The 12,538-nt window shown below is 38.6% G+C and overlaps 1 protein-coding gene across 2 annotated transcripts; it reads right to left on the bottom strand.

Moving 5' to 3' along the window:
- Positions 1 to 1,214: 1,214 nt before the first annotated feature.
- atp6ap1a (ATPase H+ transporting accessory protein 1a) lies at positions 1,215 to 10,693 on the bottom strand. Of its 2 annotated transcripts, none has more exons than XM_046057223.1 (11): positions 10,505 to 10,693; positions 8,441 to 8,567; positions 7,756 to 7,830; positions 7,406 to 7,599; positions 6,589 to 6,629; positions 6,349 to 6,434; positions 6,096 to 6,260; positions 5,610 to 5,767; positions 5,134 to 5,184; positions 4,695 to 4,932; positions 1,215 to 2,992 (listed from the first exon to the last, which is right to left on the bottom strand). In XM_046057223.1, the coding sequence occupies exons 1-11, from the start codon at positions 10,633 to 10,635 to the stop codon at positions 2,783 to 2,785; spliced, it is 1,476 nt and encodes a 491-aa protein (XP_045913179.1). In that variant the 5' UTR covers positions 10,636 to 10,693; the 3' UTR covers positions 1,215 to 2,782. The 2 variants fall into 2 exon arrangements, with proteins under 2 accessions (XP_045913179.1, XP_045913180.1); XM_046057224.1 differs by having other exon boundaries at positions 6,096 to 6,245.
- Between the last annotated feature and the right edge of the window lie 1,845 nt (positions 10,694 to 12,538).

Below are 12,538 nucleotides of genomic sequence, written 5' to 3'. Positions count from 1 at the left end.
CTTAATTCAGCTGTCTAAAGTCAGTTTTTCTTTGTTTTGCAGAGCCTGGGAAATGAACAACAAAATATAATCCTTTTGATCAAGTAACTTATTGCAATACACAAATAAAATTTTTCCTTGCCTCACCTTGTGTTCTGGTTCATTACATTGAAATATCAAATGGTATAGTTCAGTGCCATAGCTGCTTTTGGGGGGTGGCTGCAATTGTGTTAAAGGAAAAGCCCCCCCCCCCTTTGACATGACGCCAATATTTTAAGACTCATGTCAAAGGACAAAGTATCTTATGATCTACAGACCTAGCAAGCTATATTAGAAATCTTTAAAACAAGATTTACACAGCTCTGGTAACCTACATTAAAAACTAGGCTTTAATACACTTGTAACTTAATGTAGGGAAATGACAGACTGTGTATATAATGTAACATTTTGTTAAAGGGCCCCTGACAGTTTTGTATTGAACTTCTATAAGCTTTGACCCGATTTTAAAAAAACATGGGTTTAGTATACACTTTTATATTAATCAGAACAATCAGGACAAGCTTGCAGCTCTGCATTTTATTTTAGTGTAACAATACCTACATGTATCGTCCCTGTCAAATTAATGAGCCTAGCTAGCCTAAATATCTCAATCTGAGATTATCATTTCACATCACAGAATCAATGGTGGAAGATGAGTATTCTTTACTTAAACGTACTCACAATGCTGTTAAAAATACTCAACTAAGCCAATACTATTTGGTTCAAGTCAGCACTGAAAATGTTGCGTAAAATCTAACTATAATCAGCAAAATGTACCTAATTAAGTACTTGGTGCAGTAAAATGTCCCACTTAATTTTTTTGACTCAATACTATAAAAGCAGGATTTTACAGATGTTGAGCTGGAGCTCTTTGAACTATTGTATAAAATTGCAACTAACTTTCCTTACAGATTCATCTTATTTTCTCAATTGTGTGCAACTAAAAGCCCAAATCTTGACTTTAGTAACTATAAATTTATATTAATCATGAAAAGGAAGAGCAGCAAATCGTAACATTTGAGATGCTGAAAACATGAAATGGTTTCACAAGGGAAAAACAGCTCACTTGTATAAACAGTTTAGTCATGAATTAAATACTCTTAAAAAAAAAAATCAAAGACCCGTGCAAAGTTTGTCTGCATAGATTCTGAAAATAAAGCTCCAATTAATCAATTATTAAAAATATGAAACCTCAATCTTCACAGATGTCTTTATTGGGATCACATCAGCAGCACGACACAGGACCTCATTCAGGACCTTAAATCACTTATATTCACTACAAATCATCAGAACCAAAATAAACAAAGATTTCACATTGAGCAAATTTCAGTGCACATCAGTTGAGAAAGCTTGAAAAATAAATACTTCATGTTAATAATCACAGGAAAACTATTCAGAAATGAAAAATTGAATAACCATGGAGATTATTCACTCACAACTATCTGACTTTCAATGGTGTATATTTTAGTGGTCCTTTTTCATGTTGCTGCATTGAGATGATCTGAATCGCCAGCTTGTTCATCCAAATGTCCCTTTGCTCTTTGATCAAGAATACAGGAGTTAACAGTGGGCATGTGATCCCTTTATTCCACAGCTACATTTCACTTGTCTACCCACACAAACACAATTGTAAACGCACGCAAAACACAATGTCACAAATAAATAGCATTTTATAATTTGTAAATTATATTTGTCCCTTTATGTACAGTTGTATCCCTTTCACAGGGAACATTAATCCGCGACAGCCTAAAAACTAGCCCCGGATTGTGTGCTAGCAACACTTCCCACTGTTCTGAATGTAAATCTAGAGTCCTTCCAACCATCTGCTGCACAACAAGAGTTTTAACCCTTTTCTCAAGACTCTGTTTCCTATACAGGTAGTTGGAAATTTCATGTCTTTGCATCCAAAAACATAATGCATTATTTTGTGTGAAAGTATAAATAGAAAGTCAAATAAATATGGACAAATTAAGATATATTATAATTTTGGTTCATAGTGTGTAAACTAAATCCTCCCTTTTTGGGCCACTTGGGGGCAGCAGAAACAGCAGCTGTGAACACATGAATCACCTTTTATGTTCAACTTTATGTTAACAGTTACAGAGCAACATGATCATTCATTTGGAGTTGTGCTTGAATGTGAGTCCTCCTGAGGGAATTACCAGGCTCTTTAGCTGCTCCACTATGTTCACCAGTTGGTCTCCAACTGTGTCTGTTTGCCTCTCAGCAGGTCGTGTACGGTGGCTTTGTACAGCTTCGTCTCTGATGATGCTTTGAGAGCGTCAGTGAACCGGAACAGTTAAGCTGCAGCCGGTCAGATAAACAAGGTGAGCTGTAGGCTCATCACTACAAGAGATTCATTTCATACATTGTTGTTAAGAAATTTTGGTTATAGCCTTATTGAGCAAAGGCGCTTGTCATTTCCTGCTTCCGTCTTTGTTTGGAAACAAAGTCGCAACTTGGGAAAATAGTGAAAAATCTTTGTGCCGCAGACAAATATTTCAGGTTAGAAGAGAGTTTCAGGGTAGCAAACAACAAACTGGAGCTGCCTGAAAACTAGATTCTTCAGTCTGAGGAAGTGGTTTACAAACTGACACATGCAGTGATGAAATAAACCCTTATTCTGACAACACCACTAATTAGTCTGTATAACGCCCAACTACAGATGAACAGGGAGGAATGTAAAGGGTGGGAATGGAAGCAGTAAGAAGCACCGGAGGGACAGAAAGGAGGAATGATGGAAAATGAAGACTGCAGGTGTGCGTTACTCCGTTTGGGGCACAGAGATGGCCGGGCCCTTGGGGTCATCAAAACGGTCCATAGTGTGGAGCTGCATGATCATGTGCAGGCCGTAGGTGAGCACGAGGACCATCAAAAGACTGGTTATCAGACCCATCCAGATACCAGGAGAGAAGAAGCCTGCACAGTCGCTGGCATACGAGAACTCACTGCCGGTCACGTTAAAGCCCTGGATCTGTGGAGGGAAAGTTCAAAACGAGGTGAGGGTTATTACTTTGTTCGCAGAAACAAAAAAGGCGTGACGATCGAGTAGTGGATAAAGACACATGCCTTTGGTGTGAGAGACCTGTGTTTGATTCCCACTGTCCCTGAGCAAGACACTTAAATTAATAAATGTAAAACATGTCTGTGTGCAGCTACAGTTACTTCTTTGTCTAGGAGACTTAAAATGATTGATACCAGTTTCATCTGTACTACACCTGTGGAGCTTGAGCTGGGAGTGTATTAGCCTAGCTTAGCATTAAGACTGAAAGCAGGGGGAGCGGACACAGATAGACTGGCTCTCTGGAATTCAAAAAATATTCCTTCCAGCACCTTTAAAGCTACTGATTAACTTGGTGTGTCTGCTTTGTTTAATCTGCACACAAACAGAAATGTACAAGTTTTGGTTTGACTGGGAGTGACACAGGAGAGACGTGAGGCAAAGTATGATAGTGTTCTGAAAACAGCAGGAAGTTAAGTTGCAGTTTTGCTGCTGACCGTTTATCAACCCGGGCTGCAGCTGCAGCAGTGGCTGAGACACAACTCCTGGAGGTGATTAAGGTACTTTAAAACTCTTAGTGTCCGATTGCCAAAATTTGAGCATTCACAATCATTACAGTTTATTCTGAACACAGACACATACTTTTAGATTCAGTGAGACTCACACTACCATCTTTATCAACGCCAGCAACTTTTTAGGTTTCCTTCACTATCAGTTAAGGGTTTGACGTAGATTAAGATTAATTTATGATGATGATATTTCTCGCTGTGACGAGTGTGACGTAGCTGGTAGAGTTTTGCAATATAAACATCTAAAAACTAAAGCCAGCCTGCTCTGTTTGGGACTGTGAGCTGCTGAAGTTAACGTGCGTGTGGATTTGTGGTGAGATTTCTGCCTGATCACAAGTGTTTCAGTTACTTTCGGTGTTACATGCAAAACTGCGCCGGTCAAACGGTCTGAAAGGGGTAGGGCTGACCCCGAATAGTCGATGCTTCGATGGGCGGAGCCTGATTCGACTATCGATCTCACAGTCGAAGCTTCGGACCAAATGAGGATCATGCCATTTTGGCGATATGGCGGGTGTTTAACGTCTGATTTTACATTGCATTACCAGTTTTCTCCCAATAACTTAATACACTGCCTATTACATTATACACTTCAACATATAATGCTGTAAATAAAAAAAATGAGAAAAGAAAAAAAAGCTTTTAATAAAAGTGCATGAATAAATCCAGAATATTAACCCTAACCCTCAAGGTAGTGGGCATCAGTGTGCATGTGCAGGCGTAGGGTGTAAGTGTGTGAGTGTATAGTGGCAGAAGAAGAACTTGCTATAGAGACAGAGCCTTAACTTCACCGTTGTTGTGCAGAGTTGTCATTGTCGTTGCTGTTGAAATAGACCCGCGAGGAATTGGGACCGGTCTTGTGCCAAGTTTTGCGACAGCTGCATGAACGCAAAACTCTGCACAAGACCGGTGAATGACAGGCGAGATAGAGAGAAAAGGGTAAAAAATAAGACTCAGTCTAGCTAGACATGTACAGTGCAAGTTAGTAACTAATGAATAGAGACTACAGCTCTGCAGCTTGTCAAGATTAAAGCAGAGCTACAGTGTATTCAATTCACCAAAATGTAAACAAATATAGACTAAAAAAGGGTTCAAGGTCACTGACTTACCTGAAAGTCTTCAAAAGAGACCTTCCACTGATTGGCTGGATCTTTGGATGAGCGTGGGATGAGCAGGGGCCAACGGAAGTTGGTGACGGACTCACAGCGGTACGAGTACTCAGCAGGGGCATAAATGTTTCTGCTACCGTTAAATGTGGCTTTGGTCCCGTCGTACTCCAGCTCCACGGCGTCTAGCGTGAACCAGCGGCGTGCAGACACCTGGTAGTGACGCTGGCTCATGGCAAAGCTGGACACACACACACACACACACACACACACACACGTCAAGGCTGCAGAGGAGATGGTGGTACTTTCTACTATGCATTGATTCAAGTCCGTTAGCATTGCCGAATCAGTGTTGAAGGCTTAAACTAAATTACCAGTTAAACAGAACCACAGATATAGAATTTCATGTGTGTGTTTTATGTACAGTGTGTTGTGCACTCACATCAGTTTGAAGCTGCGATGACCGAGGACATTCTCATAATTAAGAACCAACCTGCAAAGAACCAAAAATTACATGAGAAACAGGAAAAAGAACAATTTTGACATTTAAAACATTTTATACAAATTCAAGACTCATTTGTAAAAGCCACTATATGCATGATGAGACCAGTTATGGTGATGAAATAAATGTGAAATAACATCTTCTTTATTATCTAACTTTCAAGTTCCAGCGACTTAAAAGGAAGCAGGAAATGGTACTTCAAAATAAAAGTGCTGTTCCCAGTACACTCACTCCCTCTGAGGCTCTTACCGTTATTACTAACGGCTTGCCAAAATGCCCAAGATGTGAAAACGCACAAATCTAATAAATCACCGTTGACACGTCACACTGAACCTGTTAAACCTAATACGAAAAGGCTTCGGCCTCATAATCACTGCTTATTTATTCTCAAGAAGCTGCTTCGCTTTTGGAAGTACCTCGCTTTGGTTTTGTCGCAGCTTGAGCCATGAAGTTTCGGGCTGACACCTTCCCCAAAGGTAGACGGAGTCAGGTCATGGTCTTCCCAGCGACCACTCCGAAGGATGCGCACAGTCAGACTTTTTGCCCACAGGAGGATACAGGTCTCTTCGTCCTCCTGTACAAAGAGAAGAGGGGAGAGGTCAAGAAACTACAATGTGCATCTCTTAATACTTCGACTTCCTGTCTACGGCTCTCAGCTCCAAGCCCATCGGTTTGGAAGAAATACTGAATTTGTTGGGGACTATTTTCAGTGGCAGATGAATCCATATGTGGTGCTCTAGTATTTGGGGCAGCTGGAAGGTGTTTATGGAACTCTATGACTGAGAGGTTTTTTGTGTTTTCATGGAATTATTTACAATAAGAAGCTGATAGGATCTCCAGATTCATCAGCAACAGCAAGTAGGAATCAAATGTGCAATAAAGATGTAACTGAGTCATTCCACCTTAAACTCCACTGGAGCGTAGAGCCCAGCCTTCTCCTTGATCCTTCGCTGCCTCTCTCTTTCTCTCTCCCTCTCCTTATATCCACCTCTGGCCTGCAGGAGGGAGCGTCCTCCACCCAGGCCCGCTTCCATAGAGAGAGATGCCGCCTCCTGTAAAAGAGACAACTGGATCAGAAAATATGAATTAAACGGCTGCAGAACGATGCATTGTTTATTAACACTCAAAACACATAACACTGACACACAGACTCACCCTGGAGGGCCGCAGGGCTGTGTAAATGGCTGTATAGGGGACAGACTGGGTCTTCATGATGCTCAACACCTGACCAATAACCTCATCTGAAAAACAAGTTGTTCATATGTTGGCATGGCATTACCCAGCCAATGATCACATGCAAAACACTGAATAAATGAGTAGAGAAAATTATGTCAATCTTATGCTTTGGGCTTCAGAGTCATCAGAGGGGTTGGACAGGTTATATGGCAGACTCACCGTTTCCACTGAGAATCTCTTTTGCAGACATCAGATCAGCTCTGCAAGAATCAGACAAGGCAACAATGAGATGTTGACAATAAGGGGAAGGAAGTGAAAGACATTATTTGCACAATTAAAATGAAAAGAGCGAGAAAATAAAGCACCATTCGATCTGGGTTTAATTCTCTTGGGGAGGTTGAGCTGGTCAGCCTGTGATTTAAACCTCATCCAAAGGGAACGTCCTTGTTTTTTTAAAAAGGATCTCAGAGTATCAGCTGTGAGAAGAGCTGCAGGTCTTTCTACTTTTTTTATTTTGTGTGTGAAAATGGAGTAAGTGAAAAGATATTTTGCTTATCTTTAAAAATGGAAACACGCCAATACCAACATGCATATTTGCGAAACAATATGACAACAGAAAAAAACTAGAGAAGACCCCGTAAAAGCTTATCAAATAATGTCAGCTACATGTCAGCACTGCTTTTCTCTTCCAGACTCATTTTTTAAACCTAAATCTGTTTACATTTTGGCAAATTTTCATATTTAGCTCCTGGTCTTGTTTGCAATGAGCCCATAGATGTACAGACAACTATGATTGGATTACTTTGATACTGAAGTTCTGAAGCATCTTTTTCCTGATTTCTATGTGAATTTATGGACGTTTATTCTGGACGGACGACAGAGAATGATACATATCATGTCTGTGTGTTGCCAAGTTTGCATTCTCTGTGCTGAGAAAGGCCTGCTGGTTGTGGTTTCAACCATGTTATTGGCGTAACAATCAGTAATAGAAGTAGTTATAATTGTCTCTCTCTGACTGTGTCTCCAGTGCACGTACCCGATTCCGTACGGCAGCCTGAAAATCAGCAGGGCGGGTGAGGAAGCGTTGAGTCTCAGCTGGCTTAGTGTCTCAGGGTCCATGTACAGAGGAGAGGTTTCTAATTGGTCCTGGAGCTGGCCAATCACTGCATTGGAGGCAGGCCAGGACACAGCAGGTAATACCAGAGAGGAGGACGAGGACATCAGGGCCCCCTGTGGCACACGAGGGACAAAACACCAACCAGTGACATTTACATAATAACCTAATAAAAAGTGAACCAAACACGCTCCCGTCTTGTTACTTCTAACATCGACGGGATAAATACAGATGAGTGTATTAACATCACATTGATCAACAAATACTCTTACCTCGAGGTTGGGGAAAACACTGTCCTGCTTGTTTCCAAAAGCCCCTCCATACATGGTGAAGTCTTCTATGCTCATCTGGTTTCGAGACAAGGACAGACGATCTCAAAAACGCAAATACAAAATTCTACCCAAAATGTACACAAAGAAATTAGAAATCTCACTGTTATAGTGAACACTTGAAGTTAAATGACGTCGTTAGCATGCTGAATGTAAAAAATGCTTCTTTCAGCTCTACAAATGCGGCGTTCTGAGGTTTGAGTTGCTATAAAATGAAATTGTGTTGAAAGCAAAGGATTTATTTTAAGACATAGCATTGGGCATAAATTTTGAACTGCAATGTCTGTTTTCACTTTTTTATTTGACATTTTTTGACCAAATAATTCATTCATACATTAAAAAATGTCAGATTAATTAATAATAAAAAATAATTGGTAACTTTCAGGACTGACGCTGATATTTGGCAGCCTTGGGCAGCTTAACGGATTGTTCATGCATTACAATTGGCATGCCTCTACACACACAAAAAAAGCCTAGCTAGCCTTCTGAATGAGATTTTGTTCCATCTAACCTGTAACAGGAAGCCTGACTGTGTGGCACACGAAGTGTTTTAACCACATTTACCAACATTTAAATCCTGTATACCTGTAATGTAACAATAAGAATAGAGCATTTAAAATGTGTGTACCTTGTCCTGAAGGAACAGCACTACATTTCTTGGGCCGACGTTCACAGCTTTCTCCAGGTAAGAGGCCAGCTGCTGCTGCTCGACGATGTGACCGGCTGTAGGAGGGGACTGGCTTGGTAGGGAGATCCTGGTGGAGATTCAAAGCAGTGGCAGAAGAAGTGTTCAGGTCATACACTGAAGCAAATATAGCCAAAGAATAATGTAAAAACCCTAAATGTCCAGGACATGCCTTCAAGATCTCACTTAGATAAGAGTACAAGGTGTTATCAGCTAAACTTACTTAAAGTAGAATAAGCAAAATAATCCATTATGCAGAATTTTAATGTGTAGCTGTTCAAAGAGGAGTGATTTTTTTATTTATAGATTCCTTTACTTTCTGTTTTGTTGGGCAGTTAAATTGTATCACTGCATCATATTATATAAAATGATCATATGTTTTATCAGCTCCGAATATAGCGGAGAAAAAAATATAAAGTAGCATAAAATGGAAATACTTACATAAATTTAAAGACAATAACCTTAAATTTATACTTGCATACATTACTTGAGTAAATGTACAGAGTTACTTCCCAACACTGACTAAAATACACACAAAGTGAACAACAATGTGTGTTCTGTTAGCTCCAGTCTGTGCCTCTCATGTATAACCATTACACTCAACTCACTGGGCTAAATGTACTTTGTTACTTTCCACCACTGGATATGGGTGTTTTAGACAACAAGGTTTTTATATTCTAAATTCATTAAAATATTCCCTCCTACTACCAGTGGTGCAATGTAAGTACATGTGTGTATTTCCATTTTATGCTACTTTATACTTCTACTCCACAAAAGGTAAAATTTAACTTTTTACTCCAACAGATCTATTTAACAGCTATCTGTGGTAAAATATAAGTACATTTACACAATTACTGTACTTATTGTATACTTGAGTATTTTAATTTGACTTTTTTTACACGTTTAGTGTACACATTTAACACATTTAGTGCTTCAATATTAAACTAACTACTATAGGAGCATGTACCTAGAATGTGCAACACAATGATAAATTGCAGAACAATACTAATAATATCAAATAATACAATAAATGATTAATACTATAAAACTCTAACAGGAGCATTTCTGCCTAAATAATAATTTTAATTCCTTTAGCAGATAATGCATTTGTACTTATAATTAAGTTACTAGGCAAGGCGCAGTGAGGCAGGCCAGCTGTTTCTCTCCGTTTCAAGTCTTTATGCTTGCATTGTACAAAAACAGCAGGGACATAATATGATTTCTGGCTACCTGGTTAGGAAATACAGACACATCTTGAGAAGGAAACACAAAAATGGGATTTATCGTGCAGAAAACAGGATATTTTTTCCATCCAGATGAAAATACCTTCAGTAAACTTGGATGCTTAGCTGTGTGACTCCATGGTAATGCATGAGAGGCACACACTGGGGATATTTGTTTAGTATATAAAATCCCAGTCTGAAAAAAATACAATACAATTCCCTCTGAAATGTAAATTACAAGACAAAAACCTTAAATTGTACTTGGGCACAGCGCTTGAGGAAATGTACGGTGGCCCGTAGGTTTCAGGCCTAAGACACAAAAGCCACAACAAAAATACAAAAACCACAACGGAAATACAAACGCTGTTGAAATGGATGACAGCACAAATTATCCAATGTAAATTTCAGGTGTCATGTGGACACATTTAGTGATTTTAAATAAACACACTGCAGTAAAATGTCACCGACCAATCATAACTGCTTACCCGTGAGTCCAGGTGATGGCACCTGACATTCATTAGGATAACAGGAAATTCTCATGTTACGCTTCCTTAATTTAATTACTCAACCGCAGTCTATTCTGCATTTTATTCATAACATCGCAGAGAAGTATTGAGGTTAACTCACATCTTAATAACACCAACCAACACAGAGCTAACGTTAGCTAACGTTAACCGTTAACCGAAGCTACTAACGTCAGAGAAGAAGAGCGTCAAACACCCACTGACCGGCGGAGCAGCCTATATTTTAAGGGAGAAAAACAACCAAACTCAACATTACTCACCCCTCGCTTGTCCACAGAATAAGCGGCACCTGTTCATCGCAATTCCCCGTGTTTAATAAGCTTAATAAACCGAGAAAAACGGCCAAAGACGCAGAGATGCGGTGGAGGTGCATCGTCCCTTTCGTCGCCATCTTTAGAATCCCTGACAGCAAGGTGACGTCGACGTTGAGGTCACGTGACGCGGGGATGATGAAGAAGAGGACGGTCCTCTGCAGCACTTTTCTCTCCTCACGTCCTAAATATAAAACCTTATAACAGAAAAAAATCTATCAGACACACAGAAATTGCCCTACTTACTACGAGAAATGTGCAAATGTCAAATCATTGCAGCAGCATTTATCTCCTCATAATGCCACCAGCTGATAACCAGAGGAAACTCAGACTAGACTAACTAACATTAAATGAAGTAATTGTTGTTGTTTGTATAAACTTACTATAATATTATCATATTATTATTATTTTATTAACTGTTCCTTGGAAAATTGCTACTGCTTGTCAGAAAGCAAGACATAGGGGTGCGGTGGAGGTGTTTTTAATAGATATATATATTGTTTTTAGTTTATTTATTTAGTTTTTTCTCTTTCTTTTGTTTAAAAAATGTCATTTTATTGTTTATTATTTAAATATATTTATTTTATGTGAATTTCTGCTTTGGCAACATTGCTTACCTCAACATTAATGCCAAGAAAGTTAATTAAAATGACTACTGTGATGCATGTTGTGGGTGACCTGGGATTATGAGTTAAGAACCTGTGCTGTTTGTTTTAGAAAATTAGCTAAATAAAACATTAAAAAGCCCTTATCGTGGAAACAACAGCGTTATTATAGTCACAAACAAAGCGTGAGTGCTCGATCCTCCTTTTTGTTTTTTTGTGTAGATGAAGATAGTAGAAGTTGCAGTTGCGAGTGTTGCTGCAGGCACCCACGGAGAAGGAGATATCTGTCACAGACAGATGTGATAGGCACCGCACTGATGAAAATTAACAAAATTAAATAGTAACAGATCGTGATTTACACAGTTACATACAACACGGTTATTGTCTAATAAGAGTTTTAGCGTTGAATTATAATTTTTCATGTATTAGGGTTTTAGTGTTCAAACTCCCCCCCGAATTTCACCTGTAACCATCTGTTCAGTGGTGGAGGATGTATTTAGATCCTTTACTTAAGCGCAGTGGAAAAATACTCAATCTGCATTGGAAATTTTACTTTGGTAAAAAGTATATGAGTTTAATCAGGAAAATCTACTTAAAGTATTAAAAGCAGTAAAATGTCCCCTGTGGCTGTTGTACTATTATATTTATTCATCATCATTCTTCATCAGCAGGATTTTACTGCAGCACTTGTTGAGCTGCAGCTCAGTAATGATTATTTTCATTATGGATTACTGTGCTGATTAGTTTCTCCATTAACTCACTGATTGTTTGGTTTATAAAAATATCGTTAATTTAGCAGGCCATTTTGAGGTATAAATATTTACTAAAGTATAATACTCATATACTTATATGCAAAATCATAATCTGAACTAACAACTAAAGCTTTAAAAAAATGTATTGGAATAAAAACTACACTTTTTCTAAAATATGTACAGTAGAAGTAAAAGTAAAATAGCATAAAATAAAAAGTAATAATTGAGTAAATGTAGATATATTTCATCGATGATAGATTTTAAATTGATCTACTAGAGTAAAATTTTACCTTTGAAATGTAGTGGAGTAGAAGTATAAAGAAGCATAAAATGGAAATAAAATGGAGCTCTGGGTAATGTGTGACGGCATTTCTCACTTTTTTCAATATTTTTATAAACACTCACTATATAGTGCTCTACAAACAACTCGACGACACAAAAATGTTAAACTAAGATGGAGACCCTACTGTCTGCACGGGTTCGTATAACCAAACAGAGATCTGAAACATGAAACCTCAGTTCCCTCCTTTGTTTGTTCTCAGGAACTTTATTAAACAAATATTAAAGTAAGAAGTCTTTTGTTCTGAGATGATTCATTTTTCACATTAATTTAATTTGATTATCTG

This window comes from Micropterus dolomieu, linkage group LG08 (genome assembly GCF_021292245.1).
Source record: "Micropterus dolomieu isolate WLL.071019.BEF.003 ecotype Adirondacks linkage group LG08, ASM2129224v1, whole genome shotgun sequence".
NCBI lineage: Eukaryota > Metazoa > Chordata > Actinopteri > Centrarchiformes > Centrarchidae > Micropterus > Micropterus dolomieu.
Note: the sequence above shows the minus strand (reverse complement) of the source record. Positions and strands in the feature narration are given on the sequence as shown.

What these genes read in the sequence shown, in the direction of transcription:
- atp6ap1a (XM_046057223.1), bottom strand. Translation starts at nt 10,635, where the DNA reads ATGGCGACGAAAGGGACGATGCACCTCCACCGCATCTCTGCGTCTTTG. An exon ending in ATTCTGTGGACAAGCGAGGG is followed by an intron (nt 8,568 to 10,504) that starts GTGAGTAATGTT and finishes AATCTCCACCAG; the next exon opens with GATCTCCCTACCAAGCCAGT. An exon ending in AGAGATTCTCAGTGGAAACG is followed by an intron (nt 6,435 to 6,588) that starts GTGAGTCTGCCA and finishes CTTGTTTTTCAG; the next exon opens with ATGAGGTTATTGGTCAGGTG.